The 23,172-nt window shown below is 44.3% G+C and overlaps 1 protein-coding gene across 1 annotated transcript; it reads left to right on the forward strand.

The window, feature by feature from the left end:
* Nucleotides 1-3,847: 3,847 nt before the first annotated feature.
* On the forward strand, nt 3,848-21,495 carry LOC114640008 (L-lactate dehydrogenase C chain). The gene is made up of 8 exons (XM_028788874.1): nt 3,848-3,945; nt 4,345-4,477; nt 9,086-9,203; nt 12,107-12,280; nt 14,901-15,074; nt 18,857-18,974; nt 19,478-19,601; nt 21,056-21,495. Exons 2-8 carry the CDS (start codon nt 4,352-4,354, stop codon nt 21,218-21,220), a joined length of 999 nt encoding a protein of 332 aa, XP_028644707.1. The 5' UTR covers nt 3,848-3,945; nt 4,345-4,351; the 3' UTR covers nt 21,221-21,495.
* Nucleotides 21,496-23,172: the final 1,677 nt, after the last annotated feature.

The raw sequence follows: 23,172 nt of genomic DNA on the forward strand, positions 1-23,172 counted from the left end.
ACAAAAAACAAAAATTGAAAAAACAAACCAAGAATTGCCTCTTTTGATCTACAGACAAATTACTGTCCAGGAAAAGGACACACTTGTGGAATAGTCAACTGATTATATCTGCCAAGACAGAGTAATCAGCCCTCAATAATTCTGCATCACAAGGTCTGTCAGATGATCCTGGGCCAGAAGGCTGACAATCGGATGCTCCAACATTTTGTAGTATAGGGACTGTCCAGGTGTTCAGCGGTCTCTATAAATTGGCTAAGTTTTAGAAGCTATGCTTTGTGCTTCCCATAATTTTAGTTAATTCAGTCATTCTGGATTTCTGACGGGGTTGAAGACTTACAGTCTCATAGCCAATCCCGGCTATTTACTTTGAGAGAAAAGACTTGAGAGGATGGTTTTCAGCTGACATTCATTCTAAAGCCAAGAAAAAAGCCAGGTTCAGAACTAAGTCTTTTAGTTAAGAGAGATGACAGAGGTTCTGGTTAGTCAACAAAATGATGGACTGGGTATTAGGTCTTCCTTGTACCTTACTGATACAAATTAGAGCATATAGTTATGCACTAATTGTATTTTTAGAGAAAAGTTTTATCTTAACAGGAAGGGTGATATGTAGGAGGAGCTATGGAGGGAGGAGTAAGGAGAGGAAGAGGAGGAGTAAGGAGAGGAGGAGGAGGAGTAAGGAGAGGAGGAGGAGGAGTAAGGAGAGGAGGAGGAGCTAGGAGATGAGAGAGAGAAAGAGAGAAAGAGAGGGAGGGAGGGAGAGAGAGAGAGGGGGAAAGAGTGAGAGAGAAGGGGGGAGAGACATGGAGACTGTCTCTGCCACTCAAAGATAGTTGGTTTATCTAGGTTGGGTTGGTTACACTTCTGATTGTATGGGCATCTTGTTATTGAGCATTACTGAACTTATAAAGCCATTGATTAACATTTAAAATAAATAAAAATAAATAAAAAGAAAAGAGAAGAAAGAAAATAAACAAACAAAAAACCCCAATAACAACAAAAAAAAGAAAGAAAAAAGCAAAAGAGACCTCTTGGCCTGCACCTGGTGTGACATAATTGTGGTTTGGCTTTATAAAATTTACTCTGCCCAACTCATGGGAAGAGATGAGGGTTCTGTGTGGGAGGAGCCTGCTCTCAGTAGCTAGCTTGAATTAAAAAAAAAAAAAAGGACTCTTAATTGCCCTTGTGCTTACTGTGATCTGTAACTTTGTCATGTGGACCAGAGCCTTTAGACACACTGAGCTGCAGGCTAGCTCCGAGAGAGTGCTCATCCAGAGGACCCAGGTTTGATTCCCACCTATATGCTGGTATGGAGGTTTGTATCCATACATCTGTAACTACACACACACACACAGACACACACACACACAGCCCTGTAATTTCAGTTCCAGGGGATCCAACTTTCTCGTTTGGACTGCCACACACAACACAGAGTCTCTGCAAAAGCACAAAGTCCTCCTTACCTCTGAGCCAACTCTCCATCCCCTAAAGAGATCTTGATCACCTGTCTCTTCCACAAAATGTCACATTGGTCCATTATATTGATGTCATTATAGTGATTGAATCAAACGACCAGAGGTAGCAACCATTAAAATATAGGGGAAATAAATCCAACCCAAATTCAAGGGCCTTCTATCCCAGTAAAATTTCTAGGAGTTCAGGGGTACAGAGCATACAGAGATACTGCACCTGGACCCTCCTACCACCAAGAAAGAAGCACAACATTTAGTGGGCCTATTTGGATTCTGGAAGCAGCTCGTTCCCCACATGCATGTGTTACTCTGGCCCACATACCAAGTGACTCAGAAAGCTGCTAGCTTTGTGTGGGCCCAGGAACAAGAGAAGACTCACAGGTCCAGACTGCTGTGCAGACTGCTCTACCATTTGAAACATACGATCAAGCAGACTCAGTGGTAATTGGGGTGTAGTGGCAGATAGAGATGGTGTTGAAGCCTTTGGCAGGCTACAATAGGCAGATCACAGTGGAGACCTTTGGGATTTTGGAGCAAGATTCTCCCGTCATCTGCAGACTACTGTTTTTCCTTTAATAAGAGTTATTAGGCATTACTGGAAACTGAAGTTTGACAATAGGCCACTAAGTTACCAAAAGCTGCCTATCATGAGCCAGATGTTATGTGACCCACCAAGTCAGATTGTTGGCAGAGATGGGCTTGCGCACGGATAACATAGATTTCCACTCACCAAGGCTAATGCCACTACCAAATGCCAGATCTGTTGAAAGCAGAGATCAACACTGAGTCCCCTAGTATGACACCACTGTCTGGAGTTACAAAGAGTTGCAGACCCCTTTCTTCATGGAAAGGACACTTTGTCCTTACTGGAGATTACTTTAGTTACGGATTTGCCTTTCCTGCACATGACACTTCTGCCAAAACCATCGGTGGACTTGCAGAATGCCATGTCTACAGTCATTGCTTCTGACCAAGAAGCCCACTTCCCAGCCAGAGAAGTGTGACAGTGGGCCCACCATCCTCATGAACTCACTGTCTACCATGTTCCATAGTCAGCCTAAAGCACACACCCTGGTACGAGTGAGCTGAAGACACAGTCACAGCACTCATTAAGTGACAGCAGCCTGGAGAGCTGGGCAGGGTTCTCCAGGAGGGAGTATGTTTGAACCAACATCCATACACCGCACAGTTTCTCCCATAGCCAGGACCCACAGATCCAGGAATTAAGAGGCAGGAAAAGAGTGGTCCGGCTCTCCATTGCCCCTAGTGACTCAACAGGAAATTCTTTGCTTCTCTTTCCTGACACCCAAGTTCTGAAGGCCTAGCTAGAAGTTTTGGTTTTCAGAGTGGGGACTGCTCCGGCCACGGCAGAGCATAGCATTAGTTACTTCATAACTGTAAGTTTGCTACTGTTACGAATTGTAGTGTAAATATCTGAGATGAGGGATTCCCCCCCCACACACACACACAAAAGGGTAGCAACCCACAGGTTGCTTTAGAGAACCCTAACACACTGTGTGTGTGTGTATGTGTGTGCGTGCGTGTGTTTGTATGTGCGTGCACATGTGCAAGCTAGTACACATGGAAGCCAGAGGATGACATCAGGTATTGTTCCCCCCCCACACCAAGGTGAGACAAGGACACTTATTTATTAACGCTAAGATGGCTGTCTGGGGGGCCGCAGGGAGCCTCTGTCTCTGCCACTTCCATCCATGGATTACTAAGTAACCACTTGCACCTTTGTTCTGGGGATGCAACTCAAACCCTCAAGCTTGCATAGCGAGCTCTTTATTGAAGAAGCCATCTCTCTAGACCAGTAATGATGTAAACGCCTACCAACAGCCAGGCGGTGGGGGCACATTCCTTTAATCCCAGAGGCAGGCAGATCTCTTGAGTTGGAAACCAGCCTGGTCTACAGAGTGAGTTCCAGGACAGCCAGGGCTACACAGAGAAACCCTGTCTCGAAAGCAAAGCAAAACAAAACAAAAGCAAGCAAACAAACAGACAGATGCCTAACACCCCCCGACCCCCCAACCTCAATGCTTACAAACAGATGAGAGCAAAGGGTCTGGGGTGTGCCCCTCAAACTCAACGTTCTGCATTTCTTCACAGCAGAAGAGTAGCACAGTGAATGTAGGGGCCTTTAAAGGGGCGCTTGCCAAGATAGCTGCCATCTTCTGTGTGGTCCCAGCGCCTACATACCTTCCACTAGAGACCTTGGAAACCTTCTAGAGTCCATCTCCTAAAACCTGAGGTAGGCCGTGCGGGTGCACGCACCAACGTACCTGACCAGGCAGGGAGCGGGGCTTGCGTGCTGACGTAGGCTTTGTGACGTTTCTTGTCTGTTATAACTGTTGGCTCCTGGGCCTAACGGTTATCCTGTGCTGCAGAGTCAGCTGTAGGGTGTGTTTTCGGCATCCTCTGAGGAAGTGGGCAGTGCCTTCATCCACCTGTGAAGGAAAGCCTGCGAATGCCTGTAGGGTGGGGAGGGAAGGAGACTACGGGGAGGGAGGAGCCTACAGAGAGGGAGGAGCCTGTCACTGTAAGCCATCCTTTGCCTCATTAAAGCTTCACTTGACTCTCACACTCTAGCTAGGGAACGCTTTTGTATCCCTGGTTCCCTGGCTCCTGTGCTCTGCAAACTCAAGAGGTAGCTCCTAGACAGGTATAGTGTTATAGGCCTGTAATCCCAGCACTCTTGAGTGGCTGAGACAAGAAGATTGCCATGAGTTCAAGGCCAGCCTAAACTACATATTGGCCTCCTGGCTAGCCTTAGATACAATGTGAAACCCTTAACCCCCGCTCCCTTCCAAAATAAGTAGTTTAGTGTCTTGACTATAGGAGTGGGTGTTCACCGATATTTTCTTCTTTTCAGGCTCAACATGTCCACCGTCAAGGAGCAGCTAATTCAGAACCTAGTTCCGGAAGAAAAACTTTCCCGGTGTAAGATCACTGTGGTCGGAGTTGGAAATGTGGGAATGGCATGTGCTATTAGTATTTTACTGAAAGTAAGTAAGCAATGAAGCCTTCTGGCAGGAAATAACCATTAATGGAAATGTGTAAAACCTGTGGTGTTGACAGATTTAATTGTTGGCTACATGTGGTCTCTGGCATGGGCCTGCCTGTCTGTCGTCTTAGTACTTGGTAGGTGGAGGCCAAGAGGGTCTGGAGTTCAAGATCATCCTCAAGTACAGATCAGATCTGAGGCTGAGCTATGTGAAATTCTTGCCCAGAGTTCAGAGAGGAGAGGAGAAAGGAGAAGAGGGGAGGGCAGGGGAGGAAAGGGTAGAAGGTGGGAGAAAGGAAATTCTAAGAGAGAGAGAAAGGAGAGCAGGGAGAGAGACAGACAGAGAGGCAGACAGACAGACAGACAGAGACAGACAGACAGAGAGGCAGAGGAGACAGACAGAGACAGACAGAGATAGACAAGAAACAGAGATAAGAGACAGAGACAGACAAGAGACAGAGACAGACAGACAGGAGACAGACACAGACAGGAGACAAACACAGACAGACAGAGACACAGACAAGAGACAGACAGACACAGGGACAGAGACAGACATAGAGACAGGGACAGAAACAGAGACAAGAGACAGAGACAGACACAGTGATAGAGACAGAAACAAAGAGAGACATAGAGACAGAGATGAGAGCAAGAGACAGACAAGAGACAGACACAGACACATACAAGAGATAGACACAGAGACAGACACAGATAAGAGACACAAGAGACAGAGATAGAGACAGAAACAAAGACAGACAAGAGACAGAGACAGACACAGAGAGAGACAGACAGACACAGAGATAGAGACAGAAACAGAGACAGATACAGACATAGTGATAGAGACAGAAACAGAGACATAGAGACAGAGGAGACAGAGATATATAAGAGACAGAGATAGATACAAAGAGATAGAGATAGGTAGGCAGGCAGCCAGGCATGGTGGCTCACACTGTAATCCCAGCTGAGCAGCTTGCCTGAATTCTGGGATTCCAACCCTGGCCAACTCAGCGCAAACTCTCTCTCACTCAGATCCTGATTGGAAACTTGCAGAGGGAGGGAGGAAGCAGAGTTAGCTTAATTTCAGAACTCAAAGGCTGAGGAGTTGGAAATGCCAGGTGCCTCAAAGGTGGAGGTGAAGGGGGAGAAGGGAAAGGGAACAGGGAGGGAGGAGGTTGAAAGTCTCAGGAGACAGAAAGCTTCAGATTCTATTCTGCATCTTAAGCAGGTCATACTCTCCAACCCAATCCCACCTGGCTGCAGGAGATTACATCTTTTTGCTGTGACTAGGCAGAAAGCAGACCGTCAAGCCGGGGAGATAGCTTAGTGTGTACAGCTCTTGCTACACAAGTGTGAGGATCTGAGATTGAAACCCTAGTACCCACATAAAGCTGGACATGCTAGTGTATAGGTCTGTAGTCCCAGCATAACTGGAGGTAGGTAGAAAGGGGAAATAACTACACAGCCGAAACATAAGGACGTGGGTCTGTAGCTAATTGAGTGATAGCACCATCAACCCCCCCCCACCTTCCAAAAAAAAAAAAGGCCTATTCCAGGGGCTGGAGAGATAGTTCATTGATTGACAGCACTTGCTGCTCTTTCAGAAGACCTGGATTTGCTTCCCAGCACTCACAGCAGTTCAGGAACATCTGCAACCCAACTTCAAGGGCCTCTTCTGACATCTGTGGGCACTGATGCATGTGGTGGTACAAACTTTTAGTCCCAGCACTCCGGAAGGAGAGGCAGACAAATATCTCTGAGTTCTAGGCCAGCCAGGTCTACAAAGGGTGTTCCAGAACAGAGAAACCTTGTCTTGAAAAACAAAACAAAGACCTAACATTTGAGAAGCAGAGACAGGAGGATTGCTAGTTTGAAGCCAGCTAGAACTACACAACAAGCCCTGTCTAAGATCCTCAAGAAGGAAAAGAATGGTGACAACTGTGTATCCAGAGCTGTTTTTAAACACACACACACACACACACACACACACACACACACACACACACACACACAGAGAGAGAGAGAGAGAGAGAGAGAGAGAGAGAGAGAGAGAGAGAGAGAGAGAGAGAGGTGTGAACTTAGCAGAGGGAGAAGCACAGGTCACGCCTGTGTTCCACATAGGACAAAGTAGTCAGCACAACTTCCCTGACTGATTGCTGCTTCCTGGCTGTGGCCGTCCTAGCCTCCCAGGAGACATGATCTGGGGTGCTTGCCCATGACAGGCTGAGTATGAATTTGTCTAATTTTTTTAAAAGTGCTTAAAAATATAGCATTTTTTTTTAATTTAAAAAAGTGAGCAGTCTTTTTAGGCATGATGATAAATGCCTGAGGCAGGAGGATTACAAGTCTGAGGCCAGTTTACACTATATAGCAAGACTCTATTTTAACACAGTGACATACAAACAAAATGGCCAATGTACCTGGCTGGAGAGTACTTGCCTAGCAAGCAAAAAGCTCTGGGTTTGATCAGTAAAATTGAATAACACACCTGGTTTGGTGGCACACACCTGCAATCCCAACACTCTGAAGGTAGAGATAGGAGGAACAGAAGTTCAAGGTCACCCTCAGCTACATAGCAAGCTTGAAACCATCCTTAGGAAACATGACCTGTCTCAGAACAAAAACACACACGTACACAGTAAACTCCTAAAGATTTGCTGTCACTTGAAACCCATCTTTTGTAGTTTGCCTCTTGTTAGGTTCAGGCAATAGGTAACTCTAGAAGGAATCTGCAAGGCAAGGGGAGAGCCTCGGCCCCCCCTCCCCCCTCCACTACCACCGGTTCTAGCCACTGCTTCTCCACCTGCAGTTTTATCTGCCCGTTTAAGAGGTCACTTCTAGCCTCCAGCTTCTTAGGAAGTCCTGGTCTTGGCTTCATCTTTTCCTTCCTTTCCCCTCCTGTGTTCTAGCCTATAGGGGTGGTTGGTTCAGACATATCTGCAATTTCTGGGTTACCTCAAATATTCTCTTTGAATCTCTCCACCCTCTCAGTTCCTCCTTAATAAATTCTCTGTTGGAAAGCTTAAAGTGATTTCTGATTTACTGACCAGAACCAGGTAAACACAGACTGATGTAAAAGTGAGTTCGTAGTCGCAGTCCAGTTTTCTATCCTTGTGTGAAGCTTATCTTCCCGTTCCTGATACACCACGCATAGTTTCGTCAGTGTTAGACTGCTGTTAGAATCCTCCCTGTATGCAGACAGATTCCACACCTGCTTATTTAGCCATAGCCAACTATGGGTTGAAAATTTAAAACCCGTGTCCTGAACATACAAAGATATTTATTATCATTCTCTAAATGATGCAGTGTATTAGGGACCGGGGAGATGGATGGATGGCTCAGCAGTTAAGAGCACTAGCTCTACTTTCAGAGAACCCAGGTCTAATTCGCAGCGCCCACATTCCAGTTCCAGGAGATTTGCTGCCCTCTTCTGGCCTCAGTGGGCTCCATGGAAGGATGAGTTGACTTAAATGCAGACACAGCACCTATGCATATAAAGATTTATAAAGGTAAAAGCAATGCAGTATATTTAAATAACATTTCTGTTGTATTATGTTTTAGAAGTAATCTAAAAATTATTTGAAAGTATACAAGATGTGCGTAGGTATGTGCAAATGATCTACCATGTCATATAAGAGTCTTGGAGGCTCTAGAGGCCATCCTCTCAGGTACAGAAGGACAGCTCAGTGTCAGTTTCAAGAAAAGCCACATGGTACCGGCTCTGATAAAAGTAATGGTGGGGATTTATTCCTTACTCTGAATTATTTATTAGAATGTAGTCACTGGAATCCAGGAGAATACATTTCTTTTTTTTTAATGATTTGTTTTTTAGTCTATTTGCATTGGTATTTTGTCTGCATGTATATCCATGTGAGGGTGGATGTCCAATCCCAGGAGTTACAGACAGTTGTGAACTGCCATGTGATTGCTGGGAATTGAACTTAAATCTTCTGGAAGAGCAGCGAGTGCTCTTAACCACTGGGCCATCTCTCCAGCCCTGAGAATGCATTTTTCCATTCATTTTTTTCAAGACAGAATCTCATTATATAGCTGGCTGTGGTTGACCTGGAACTCGACTATGTACACCAGGCCGACCTTAAACTCAGAGATCTACCTGCCTTTGCCTTCCTAGTATTGGGATTAAAAGCATATCTGGCTGAGAATGCATTCTTTAATAGTCCTACAATCTGTGGTTATGACAAAAATTCAGGTGAAATTACAATAAAGCCAGATACGTTGGTAGTCAATCTATAATCTCAGCACTCGGGAGGCTGAGGTAGGGGAGTCATGAATTTGAGATGCACCTGGGTGGTGCACTCCTTTAATCCCAGCATTTAGGAGGCAGAGACAGGTGGATCTCTTGAGTTCGAGGCCAGCCTGGTCTACAGAGTGAGTTCCAGGACAGCCAGGGCTAAACAGAGAAATACTATCTTGAAAAACAAAAAACAAAACAAAACCCAACAAGGTATCAAAATGTATTCTCTTAGTGTTTGGGGTCAGACTGAAGGCCTCCCACACACAGGGCAGGCCCTTTGCCCGCTCTGCTCCACCCTCAGCCCCAAACCCTTCTTCTCAAAGTTTGGAATATGGTACTCATAACTTTTATGTGTTTCAGGGTTTGGCTGATGAACTTGCCCTTGTTGATGCTGATGGAGACAAACTGAAGGGAGAGGCACTGGATCTTCTGCATGGCAGTCTTTTCCTTAGCACTCCAAAAATCGTCTATGGAAAAGGTTAATTTTAGTTTTATGACATTACTTCCAGAGCTTTGTGACAAGGAATGAGCTTATCATGAGTTTTTGTTTTGTTTTTGTTTTTGTTTTTCGAGACAGGGTTTCTCTGTGTAGCCCTGGCTGTCCAGGAACTCACTCTGTAGACCAGGCTGGCCTTGAACTCAGAAATCCGCCTGCCTCTGCCTCCCAAGTGCTGGGATTAAAGGCGTGCGCCACAACCGCCCGGCCTATCATGAGTTATTATTTGGACACTTTGTAATCCCAACACCTGGGAGGTGGAGGTAGGAGATAGATCAGGGGTTTAAGTCAGCCTCAGCTGAGTTTGAGGCCAGCCTGGGCTACATGAGACCTGTCTCAAAAAATAGAATAGGCAATCAGTTTTGCAAAATTGACTTTAATCAGTATATAATTTAAAACATCACTGCCACTAGGACATACAATTTAAATGTTCATTCTGTTCGATTTCTTTTGAGACAGAATCTTACTACTATGGTTTTGGCTGGCCTGGAACTCACACAGATCTGCCAGCCTCTGCCCCCTCAGTGCTGGGATTAAAGGTGTGTGTCATTAAGCCCAGAGTAAAGGCTTAATTATTAAATTATTTTTCTTTTAAAACAGAATCTCTTTGTAAAGATCAGGCTGACCTCAAATTCATAGAGATCTACCTGCCTTTGTCTTCTGTGTGCTGGGATTAAAAGCATATGCCGTCACACTTGGCAAGCCTTTCTTTCTTTCTTTTTTTTTTTTTTTTGTTTTTTCGAGACAGGGTTTCTCTGTGTAGCTCTGGCTGTCCTGGAACTCACTCTGTAGACCAGGCTAGCCTCGAACTCTTGAACTCAGAAATCCGCCTGCCTCTGCCTCCCAAGTGCTGGGATTAAAGGCGTGCGCCACCACCGCCCGGCTCTTTCTTTCTTTTAATTTATTTACTTATTTTTAAAAAAGAGCATTAAATTATAATTGGGGGATATTTGGAAGACAGAACAATACAAACTTTCTTACTGCTCTTTTAAAGGACCTGTGTTTGCTCTCCAGCATGCACATGGTGACTTACAACTGTATGTAATTCCAGTATCAAGAGATACAGTGTCCTTTCCAGATTCTAAGGGTACTACACACATGGTACAGGAACATACATGCAGGCTAAACACTTAAACACATAAAATAGCCAGGCAGTGGTGGCGCATGCCTTTAATCCCAGCACTTGGGAGGCAGAGGCAGGTGGATTTCTGAGTTCGAGAGTTCGAGGCTAACCTGGTCTACAGAGTGAGTTCCAGGACAGCCAGGGCTACACAGAGAAACCCTATCTCGAAAAAAACAAAACAAAACAAAACAAAACAAAACAAACAAAAACAAAAACAAAACATAAAATAGTAAATGAATAAATATTAAAATGATTGGGACTCAAGATAGTCACTTAATTTAAAAGTGTCCTTAAGAGGTACCATAAGGGTGCTGGAAAGATGGCTCAGTGGTTAAGATCACTGACTGCTCTTCCAGAGGTCCTGAGTTCAATTCCCAGCAACCACATGGTGGCTCACAACCATCTGTAATGGGATCTGATGCCCTCTTCTAGTGTGTCTGAAGACAGGGACAGTGTATTCATACATCAAGTAAATAATTCTAAAAGACAAACAAAAAAGAGGTACCATAAGCATTTCATATTGTCCCAAAACATGTAAATGTTCTTATGAATTTGCTGATTTGTCTATCTCTATCTATCTATCTATCTATCTATCTATCTATCTATCTATCTATCTATCTATCTGTCTGTCTTTATTATTACTACTAGTACTATTTTTCTGAGGGTACTTCTATGTAGTCTTGGGTGTCCTGGAACTCACTATGGAAACCAGGCTGGCCTCGAACTCTACAGAGAGCTGCCTGCCCCTGCTTCCCAAGTGCTGGGACTAAATGTGTACCACCAAACCCAGTCAGTTTTTATTATTCCTAAAAATGATGTGTGTATATGTGTCTGCATGTTGTTATGTGCACATAACTGCAGAGACCAAAGGCATGGGATCCCCTGGATCTGAAGTTAGGGGAGCCACCAGATGTGGGTGCTGGTAACTGAACTTGGATCCTTTGGAAGAGCAGTAAGTGGTTTTGCTTGTTTCTTTGTTGTATGTATGAGATTTTTCTTTTTTGCGGGGGTAGGAGGGTGGGGAGGGTTTATTTATATGAGTTCTCTGTCTGCATGCCAGAAGAGGGCGTGAGATCTCAGTATAGATGGTTGTGAGCCACCGTGTAGTTGCTGGAAGCTGAGCTGTAGAAGAGCAGACAATGCTATTAACTGCTGAGCCGTCTCTGCAGCCCTGGGTTTCTGTTTATGTTGTTGTGGCTTTGTTTTAAAAGTGAGGTAAGTAAAATAATTTCCAGACTGGTAATTACACTTAGTAAATATAAGTAGTTTATTTTCTTGTATGGATTAAGATCTAATTTATTTGTAATATCAAATAAAGCATGGTTCTTTATAATAATTAGAGGTAAATCTATTCTTGCCATTAGATTCCTAAAATAGACATGGAAATGATCGGATGTAAGCTTCTAATTCGTTTGGGTGTTCTGGAAAGCCAGAGTGTTGGGGATGTAGTTCCATGGTGGGTCTGCCATGGGGTCACTTTCCAGCAACGCCAAAATGAGAAACAACAGAAGCCAGAGAGCTACTGAATTTCTTGCCTTGGATCTTTCTGACAGATAGAAATGTGGGTTGAAGGGAATGGCAGAGTAAGAGGCAGCCATGTGAAAGCTGGAAAGTGGCAACAAGCCTTGCTTGACTTCTGTAAGATGCTACAGCGTGAGGAGTCTGTTTCCAAATCCAGGATAGGTGAATACTTCAAACCTAAGAGCATGGGATAGACGCTTACAGAGCCTAATGGAAACACTGTCTTCTATTTCCTTCTTAGACTACAATGTATCTGCCAACTCCAAACTGGTTATTATCACAGCTGGTGCAAGAATGGTGCCTGGAGAAACTCGCCTTGAGCTGCTCCAACGTAATGTCGCTATCATGAAAGCCATTGTTCCCGGCGTAGTCCAACACAGTCCGGATTGTAAAATAATCATTGTGACAAACCCAGGTGAGATCCCCCTCCCCTTCTTTCCTTCCTTCCTTTCCTTCCTTTCCTTCCTTTCCTTCCTTCCTTCCTTCCTTCCTTCCTTCCTTCCTTCCTTCCTTCCTTCCTTTCTTTCTTTCTTTCTTTCTTTCTTTCTTTCTTTTTTCTTTTTCGAGACAGGGTTTCTCTGTGCAGCTCTGGCTGTCCTGGAACTCACTCTGTAGACCAGGCTGGCTTCGAACTCAGAATTCCGCCTGCCTCTGCCTCCCAAGTGCTAGGGTTAAAGGCGTGCGCCACCACGGCCCGGCCCCCCTCCCCTTTCTGTATGATGATTTGTTCATAGTATTTCATTATAAACCTCACTAAGGTTGTATAGCTTCGAAGTCTGCCATGCCATAAAATCTGATAGATGTCATGACAGTAAGATCTGAAATCTCTGTCACCTCTGAAGTGCTGTGTGCTCATTTGTATTTCATCATCCTACCACTTGACTCATTTTTCTGGAACTTCATAAACAAAAGCAGACCAAAACCAGCAGTGAGACAAACTTTTCTACCCAGCCCCATTTATAGTGCGATTATTTTGGATTCATCTGTGTCTGGGATACATCTGGGGTGTGCTCCGTTGCATTGCTGGACTCTCCTGTTGTTTCTGCATGTGTGTGGTGTGATGAGCATGTATGTGTCCTGCGTGCACAGAGGTTGGTGTCTTCCTCCTTGCTCTCCAGCATCTCCCACTGAACCTGGAGCTTGGTATTTTGGCTAGACTGCTGACCATTAAGTTCTTAGGTCAATCTGACTCTTCGCACCCTGACCCTTATCAGACCTAGGGTTGTAGATGTACCTACCATGTCTTGCTTTTTACATGGCTACTAGGGATATGCCCTTAGGTCCTCATGCTTGCTATTTTGTGGAGAGCTGGAGATGTGGCTCAGCAGTTCAGACCACTGGCTGGTCTTCCAGAAGACGTAGGTTTGATTCCCAGTGCCCACATGGTGACTTCAACCACCTAAGACCATCTAGTTCTACCCACTGAGCCATCTTTGCAGTCCTTATACATTTCAAATATGATTTTTTTCCTTTTTTTTTTTTTTTTTTGGTTTTACAAGACAGGGTTTCTCTGTGTAGCCCTGGCTGTCCTGGAACTCACTCTGTAGACCAGGCTGGCCTCAAACTCAGAAATCCACCTGCCTCTGCCTCCCAAGTGCTGGGATTAAAAGGTGTGCGCCACCACTGCCTGGCTATAATTTTTCCTGTTTAAAAGTTGGTTTATTTTATGTGTATGAATGTTTTGCCTATATGTATGCATGTATACCACATGCTTGGCTGGTACCCATGGAGGTCAGAAGGGGTATACAGTCCTCTGAAACTTCAGTTACAGACAGTTGTGAGCCATCATATAGGTGCTTGGAACCAAACTGGGGTCCTCTACAAGATCAGCACATGCTCTTAACCACTGAGCCAGCTTGAAGCCCATCATGTGCAAGCCTGTGTGTGAGCATACATCTTCTTTTGTTTGGTGTCAGTGATGGGCAGGAGAGCACATGTGGGCTTACAGACTCTGAAGTGTTTGGCTCTATTAGAAGCTGCACACAGATTTTCAAAGTCCTCTGCAATGCCTTTGACATTCCCATCAGCACTGTATCCCTGGCGTCCTTACCAACCTATTGTTGTCCTTTCAAAAGTTTAGCTCCAGTGTCTTCATTTTTTAAGATAAATCTGGCCAAATATTATGTGTTGACACCCTGGCTATTGTCACACACTTCCTAACTCTGTTAATTCTTCTTAGTTTTATCATTATTTTTAAATATGTATGGGTATTTTGTGTGCATGTATGTCTGTGTGTCACATGCATGGCTGGAACCTCTGTCAAGAGAGGGGTGCTGAATCCCTTGGGCCTGGAATTACAGATGGTTGTAAGTCATAAAACAACTGGCACTCTTAACTGCTAAGCCAGCCCTCAGCCTCCTCAAGAGCATTTGCAAATCAAATCCTCCTCAGCTCCAAGGTCTGCTGTTGCTTCTTGAGGTTCCTGAATTTCATTATCTGTTTTATAAGGCACAGGCATTTTCAACGCATTTATTTGGTCAGTTAATGACTTGACAGAATTTTCTTCAAATATCTAAAACCTAAAATGATCTCCCAATCTTTCCTGCTTCCCTCTCCCCTTCCCTGGGCATGGTATGTCTTCAGTATCCAGCTCAGCAGCTTATGGCTGTGGCCCAGTCATCACTTCCTGCTTGCACAGAGCTTCACTATGAAAGTTGTTGTGATCTTCTGTATTGCCCACACATGTGCAGACCACCCTGGCTATGTCCACATGTAATTCTAGGTAATAAGTTGATAGCTTAGGTGAGGACGTGTCAATGGAAAGGAGAAATCCAGAAGGTTAAAGAGGTAGAACCGACCCATTACTGTATTTGCAGAAAAGCCCATCGAGTATCTCAGAAGATGTTTTAATAAGATGTATTCTGCTGGTCAATGATTTAACGTAAAAACCTTGAGTATGCCCACCGTTTAGATTCACTGGACTTTGAACTATGATAAATCTGCATTTGACTCCCAAGATAATTTCTCTATTTGGAAAAGCAACTGTAGAGAAACTGCTACAGATCTTTCTCAAACATTAACACTCTTCTTCCTAGTGGATATTTTGACATACGTGGTTTGGAAGGTGAGCGGCTTTCCTGTAAACCGTGTGATTGGAAGTGGCTGTAACCTAGACTCCGCTCGGTTCCGTTACCTGATCGGGGAGAAGCTGGGTGTCAATCCTACAAGCTGCCATGGCTGGGTTCTCGGAGAACATGGGGACTCCAGTGGTAAGTGTGACCCAGTTACTGTGTGAGCATGGTACCCTTCTGGTGTGTAGCAATGCTCTTCTTCACGACATTGTCTCTGCCAATAGAGCTACATAGCTTTCATTTTGTCACTTTCGTGGGTACGTGTCTTTTTAGACGAGCCTGAGCTATAAAACAACATCCTGTCTGAAACAAGGATAAAATGTCTTGATGCATAACTATGCATACATGGAGTGGACACTGAGGTGACTTGATGCATTTGCATGTGACATAGTGATCAAGTCAGTGTCACCAGCTTTGTGGTCGTCTCACAAACCCATCATTTCTCTGTGGTAAGAATAGTGAAGCCTGGCCAGTCTGAGGTAGGCAATACTTTAAAATTCCTTATTTTAAATTATGTGAACTCTGGTGTTTCTACGTGGGTATGTGTACTTGATGCCTGCAGAGGCCAGAGGTGCTGTATCCTCCCGGAACTGCAGCTCCAGGTAGTTGTGAGCTGCCTGAGGTGCTGGGAAGGCCAATATCTGTTATAAACCACCAAGCCAACCCTCCAGCCAGAGACCATACTTGACCACAAAGAACAAGGACTCCTGAGACTTGGGCCAGGCTGAACCTTGCTCTATTCCTGAGAATGACATTGAAGTTTTCTCCTTCTGGCTCTCCTTCTCAAGTATTTTATCTGCTGAAATCTGTCCCCTAAAAGCACATAATTGCTTAGGACAGTGTCCTTACTGTGCACCAGAATGCTAGTACTTGCTTCTCTTCACTCAGAAGTGTGTGCTGCTGCCCCTTGGCCCCATTTTCTCCTCCCTTCTGCAGTATCATAACCTTTATTTTTATTCTCTACTTTCTCATGGTTGGGTTTTATTTATTTATTTTTAGATTTCATATGTAAATGACATCACTCCACAATTGACTTTCTGTGTGTGGCTTTTATTGCTAAACATAACCTCCTGTTGTATTCATGTTGTCACAAGTGACAGTTCTTGAGGCTGAACAGTGTTGTACCACACAGACACAGACACACCCCACCTTTTTTCCATCTGTCTTTAATGGACCTGTGGCTGATTGTAAGTCATGCAGATGCATAGTGCTGCAGTAAACACGGTTAGGGAGCTGCTGTCCTCAATATCCTGACCTCATTTGTTTGGCTATATTACATGCCCAGGAATGGGATGCTGGGTCATATGGCAATCCCAGTTTTACTTTCTGAGGCACCACCATATTGTTTTCCACTGGATTCACAGGCTATTGTGAGCTGCCATTTGAGTGCTGGGAATTGAACCCAGGTCCTCTGGAAGAGCAGCCAGTGCTCTTAACCACTGAGCCATCTCTTCATCTCTCCTCATATCTCCCAGCATCTTTTCCCATCACTTTCCACCTTATATTTTGAGTCAGGGTCTCTCACTGAACCTGGTGCTCTCCCAATGCCCGATAATCTGCATAGACTGCTTGCTTGGGAATGCCTGTATCTGTACCCTTGTTTCTATGAAGGTATTTGGATTTCATCCCAGTCCTCAGGGACAGTTGATACTAGAGTTTATGTGACTACGTATTGCTCTGTTGCTGTGGGGAAGTGTGGTGTTAATGTGTAACTCTTTCTCCTCTGATAGTATGTTTTTTTCTTTTTTTTTAACTTTTAACTTGATATTTATTTACATTTCAGATGTTATCCCCTTTCCCCATCCCCCCATTAATCCCCTATCCCATCCCTCCTCCTCTTTTGCTTTTATACCATTTAAATTACATGCAAGTATTAAGGTCAGTTCTAGGTTGAGGAACTAGCAATGCAACAGATGCAAATAGTTAAGGAACAAGCAAGACAATAAAATAAACCCAGATAGACAAAGAGTACACATGACAATAAACAGAGTCCCATGATCACTATTTCTAAAGGCTTATCAGGATGACCAAAATATCTGAGGCTACTTCCCTGTCCTGGCCCAAAGTCATGCCTGAAGCCTACATCTTTGTTCTAGCTTAAGATTTAGATTCCTGCCTGTAATTACTTCCTTGTTCTAGCCTAAGATTTAGATTCCTGCCTGAAATTTCTTGTTCCAGCCCAATGTCAGATTCCTGCCTGCAGTCCATTTCCTTGTCCTTGCCTTATGTCAGATTCCTGCCAGGCAGCCCCAAAAGCTCTCCACATCTCTCCCTTTTTATTGCATAAACCAGACTGAACCTGTCTTATATCGTTCTGACAAGAATGCCTTTCTTACTTGTTGTGGAATATGCATTATCAAAAGCAATGCAGTTCTGTCTTAGGTCGGTAAGGCACTGTGCAGAATCTTACCCGTCCTTGGCTTGCCAGTCTGTTAAATTAAAAATGCTGTCTGGGGGTACATTTTCAGTTTCAAGTCATGTACTTTGGCTGCCAACCTGTTGATGTAGTTACAGACAAGCTTTACACGATGGGCAGGAATAAAAGTATTCCCAGGACAATAATAATATTATAATTTCTCTTTTTGATTCTCTGTCCCACAAGGTCTAAAAACTTGAGGCAAGGCAGTATATCTGTGATATAGGCAAGCAAAGGAGGGTCAGGAACATATGTCCAATACAGCTTCCCAGTCACCATTGTCAGGGCACTCAGCAAGCTCACAGGTCAGCATCATTCTTTGTCTCAGCATCAGCATGTCTCACCCATTGCTCTGGCAGCCACCATGCTCCTTCAGCATCCTGCAGAAAAAACACAAACATGCCCTCTTCCCCATATCATGCCATATGTCTGTAAGTAGATCCTTCCTTTTCACCTAGGCATAAGTATGCCTAGTTAAAGGGTGCCATAGACACTCAGCAGAAAGTTCCTTGGCATCAAAAAAAATTTTTTTAATTTAAAATAAAAAGAGTATGATTTAAATAAATTTGTGGTGTTCAGATATATACCTCCCCTTTTTTATTTTATGAAGATATTGTTTTAAAGTTCCAGATAACATGTTTCTTAGCAATCCTTTTCTGTGTAGAATCTGTGTTTTTGTATATTGCTTTAAAATGCTTTCTGTACCATAGTTATAAATAATTCAATTATGTGTCTTCTAATAAGTCTTATTTCCCTTTCTGTCCATTTAAAACCTACTTTGGGGGCTGGAGAGATGGCTCAACAGCCAAGATGGTTCATTGCCATCTGTGACTTCAGAGGATCCAACACTCTCTTCAGGGCCCAAACCATCATAGAGACACACATGTGTTCTTAAGTGAAAAGCACAAAAAACCAAAAATAATAAAATCTCAAAAAACAAAAATAGCCTTAATACCCTGTTCTTATATATTCTGTCAGATAGCATCTTAACATTTAAATCCAAACCAAAACTCCATCCACGTGTGGTAGTGAACACTTGTAATGTCAGCACTTAGGATGCAGAGGCAGGAGGATCAGGAGTTCACAGACATCCTCAGGTACATAGCAAGTTCAATCCTCTCAACCAACCAAAAACAGGAGTGGTGATGACGTATGTCTGACATCTGACGATTTGGGGGTGGAGGTGGGAGTGGAGGCAGAAGGATCAGAAATTTGAGGCCATCTTTGGCTATACACTGAGTTGAGGCCAGCCAGAGTTACATGATACCATCTTAAAAACTAAACCTGTCAACAAACTAACCACTAGCTAAGTGTGTGATACAAACTTGTCATCCAGCACTTGGGGCAAGGACAGGAAGACATGAATTTGAAGATAGCTGAGGCCTTTCTCAAAAGAACAGAAACAGAACAGAACAGAGTCTTCCACCTCTGCCCCACTCCCAACTCAGTTTGGGCAAGAGGAGCTCATGTGGAGAGTTTTATTGTTTTTTTTTTTCTTTTTTAGTGCCCATATGGAGTGGTGTGAACATTGCTGGTGTAACTCTGAAGTCACTGAACCCAGCAATAGGAACTGACTCAGATAAGGAACAGTGGAAAAACATTCACAAGCAGGTGGTGGAAGGGTAATAGTAGTTATGCATTTTTAATACCCTAATAATCAGTATTACGAATATACCTTAGAGGCTGGAGAAATGGTTCAGTGGTTAAGAACACTGACTGCTCTTCCAGAGGTCCTGAGTTCAATTCCCAGCAACTACATGGTGGCTTACAACTATCTGTAATGGGATCTGTTACTCTCTTCTGGTGTGTCTGAAGACAGCAACAGTGTATTCATAAGCATAAAAAAATTTACACCTTAAGCAAGGCAGTGGTGGGAGCTCATATGTTTAACCCCAGCACTTGGGAAGCAGAGGCAGGTGAATCTCCTTGAGTTTAAGGCCAGTTTGGTCTACAGAGCGAGTTCCAGGACAGCTATGGCTACACAGAAAAACCCTGTCTTGGAAAACAAAAATAAATTTTGCAAGTGAGTCAGTGGTTAAGTACACTAGCTGCTCTTCCAAAAGACCTGGGTTGACATCTCATGAATTTGTTTTTTTTTTTTTTTCTTTTTCCTTTGCAACTGCAGCGGCTATGAGGTCCTTAACCTGAAGGGCTATACCTCTTGGGCTATTGGGCTGTCTGTGACTGATCTGTCGAGATCAATCTTGAAGAATCTTAAGAGGGTGCATCCTGTCACCACACTGGTTAAGGTACGCATTGAGGAAATGTTTATCATGCCTGGCTACCAGTGAGGGTGAGTGTAAAGTAATTTCAGAATGAGGCAGTTGACTGAGTTCCCTGCAGAAGCAAGTATAGGAAAAGGATGTGCTTCCAGGAAAGCTCCAGGGAGCATGAAACTCGGGGTATGTATGAGGGGTTGGAATGTACTGTCAAGACCCTCTGTGCTCATACCTGATGTGTCTACAGTCAAAGCTCTTCCATTGCCATTCACAGTCCAGCCTCAGCCACATAAGGATTTGTGGGACGGGGCAGGGAGATGGGCAGAGCTCACTGGGTGTTTTTTATCACAGCAGTGGTGATGGTGTGGGTAGTATGGGACAGCAGATGCTGCCTTATGCCAGTAGATGTATAGGTTGCCCAGACTCTGAGTGTCTCACAGCTGTTTCTGTAGGCATGGCTTTGGTTATGGGAGTTGTAAGAATGTTGGGAACTCAAGAAATTAAGACTCCAGACAATCAAGTAGTCCTATTAAAAATGGGTTACAGAGCTCAACAAAGAGTTTTCAACTGAGCAATATCAAATGGCCACATGAAGCAACTAAAGAAATGTTCAACATCCTTAGTCATCAGGGAAATGCAAATCAAAACAACCCTGAGATTCTGAGACCCACCATGATCAGAGGAAATAATGAGCCACATTGTTAGCCACCTGCCTCGTTTTTTTCTTTGCAGGCCATGTCCCCTCCCACAACTTCCAGCATCTGCCTGTGAGCTGTTGACAGGCCCCAGTCCCAGCTGCAGTTGTTGTTAGAGCCTCACATCTTTTCTCTGTCCACAGCTGAATGCCTTAACCAGCATAGTGACAGGATACACCCTCCTAAGATGAGCATATCTCCCATGTCTCTGTCAGTCTGTTAGTCCTAGGGTGGAACTCCAGGAAAGGTGGCAGTTTAGGAGTACAAAAGGGCAGGAATATATCCCAAGGTCATATTTTCACATACTCTGCTGGGTGTGTTAGAGTATCCCTGAGCTCCTCCTCTGGGATTTCACCCGTGGAGGCTTGAGAAACCATCTGTAGCAACTGGTATTCAAGCTCTGTGGTGCCCTTTGTCGAGGGTATAAAAGTAGAGGCTCCCTGGTCACAACCTACCATCCTTCAATGTGTCCAGAGGCTGCTTGCTCTTAGTCCTTCACCAGATGAAAAGTCACACAAAGACGGCATCACCTCCTTCCCCTTAGACATCAAGGTGGTCTATTGAAGGATGAAGGACATTTTGCCTTTCCCTGGTCCTTTTTAAGGCCTCTGGCACATTCTCCTGGTCATTAGCCATCCACATGGTCCAGGACAAAGATCTCAGTTCTCCCAAAGATTACTATGTCTTCTGCAAAGCTCTTCTTGGTGCCATAGTCTCTCTCACACGTTTTTATTCTAGAGCTTTCTTGCATGGTGGCAAGGGAAGCAATGATATGATTGTGTGTTTCAGGGCTACTTTGGGATAAATGAAGAAGTCTTCCTCAGTATCCCTTGTGTCTTGGGACAAAGTGGCATCACAGACATTGTGAAAGCTAACTTGAACCCCGATGAGGAGAGTCTTCTCAAGAAGAGTGCGGACATACTCTGGAACTTGCAGAAGGGTCTGCAGTTATAAAATCTCCACCTGCAACTGTTTAACAGATGTGTGTTCACAGCATTGATCATAGCATTCCCATTGCAAGTGTTTCCACATCATAAAAAAGTTCAATAAAATTTTGGAAACCTGTAACACCAGTCTCAAGGTTAGAAAGATTAATGCCAAAGGCATCTCCCCCCCCCTTTTTTTTTTTGAGACAGGGTCTCCCTAAATAGCCTTGGCTGACCTCAGAAACAGAAATCTCCTAGCCCCCCAGTGCTGGATTAAAGGCAGGCACCACCAGGGTCAGCTAACATTTCTGCCTTTTATAAATCTTTTCTGTGTCTTTCTAGAGCTATAGTCTGCAGAGGATGAAATTTCATTGGAGGAACCATTAATTGAGTAGATCTCAAGTTTACATGTGACAACTCATTGCAACAGAACTGAAGTGCTCACAAAACAGGAACTACTCGTGATTCTGAGTGTTCTCTTCCATTACAATGCTAACATTCGCATTGCTTCACTAGTCCCCAAGTCTGTGTATCCTCTTTACTAAATATAAAATGGCTCCGTGGACGGGCACTTGCTGCCTCTCCTGAGGTTTATGGTTCAGTTTTTTTTTGTTTTTTTTTTTGTTTTTTTTTCGAGACAGGGTTTCCCTGTGTAGCCCTGGCTGTCCTGGAACTCTCTCTGTAGACCAGGCTGGCCTCGAACTCAGAGATCCACCTGCCTCTGCCTCCCAAGTGCTGGGATTAAAGGCGTGCGCCACCACCGCCCGGCCTATGGTTCAGTTTCCAGCACTCACACAGTGGCTGTAACTCCAGTTTCAGGATCTGACACCACCTGCACTCCCTGACTCCAGGCACACATGGTGCACAGGCGTACATGCAGGTGAAACATGACACTAATAATAAAGCTTAAAAAAGTCATATCAGCAGAAAAACAGATGGAACTTTGGAAGTAAGGTAGGGCTGGGGAGTGGTCAGTGCCTAGTAGGCAGAGGAAGGTGGTTTGGTCAGCAAACTACCACTGTCGTGCTGCGCCGCGATCAGGACTCTGTCCAGTGAGTCTGTGTTCAGGGTGCCTTAACTGCTGACCACTAATGCTAGAGAATAGTCGCTTCCTCTTGACATCCATGGTGGGAATGTGTGTGCTGTTCCTGATTTACACATGCAAGCGATTTCCTTAATTCCATGGAGAATTTGAGACAGACACTGGAAATAGACAAAGAAAACCTAAGAAACCAAGTGCAAGGTGACATACTGATAGAGCAGGACTCCGCAGGAAACGACTGTGAAGACTCCTGGGTTCTTCTAGAGGTGCCCCCATTGAGTCAATGGTTGTTCAGCCGCTCAGCCTGTTACTACTACTCTCAAGGCCCTCAGAGTCTTGACAATGTTCAGCCACTTACATCTAGTGAACATACCATTACTTTCTTCATTGGATGCATAAAATATAGTTAAAACTGGTGAAGTCTCCTCACAAAGATCCAACTACCTCAGCTCACAAGTGCTGGGCCTAAAGGCGTGCTTCATCACCACTCTGCTGGGTGCCTTTTTCATGAATTTGTATGTGTATGTGTGCTTGCTTGCCTGTACAGGTACCACATACATGCATGCATGTATCTGAAGAAACAAGAGGGCAATGGATCCTCTGGAGCTAATGTTGCAGGAAATGTGAGCCACCTGATGCTGGGATCAGAACCCAGGCGTCTGTAAGAGCAGCTAGTACTCAGGTGCTGAACCCTTTCTCTAGCCACTCAAGTCCTTTTGTCTACCAGATTAGAACTTCACTTTGGGATGAGACCAATTGGCTATCCAACCAAATGGTTGGCCCTAAGACACATGCAAACGAGTGACTTGTCAGGTTGTATTCTGCTTATTTATCTGTGCCTGTGTGTAGCAACAATGGTTCAAAAGCTGGCCTGGGATTCAGAGAAGGGTCAGCTGGTCTGAGCACGTGGGTTCGGTTCCCAGCTCCGACATGGGTCA

The sequence above is a fragment of the Grammomys surdaster genome, unplaced genomic scaffold (genome assembly GCF_004785775.1).
Source record: "Grammomys surdaster isolate TR1022 unplaced genomic scaffold, NIH_TR_1.0 125769, whole genome shotgun sequence".
NCBI classification, from domain to species: Eukaryota; Metazoa; Chordata; class Mammalia; order Rodentia; family Muridae; genus Grammomys; species Grammomys surdaster.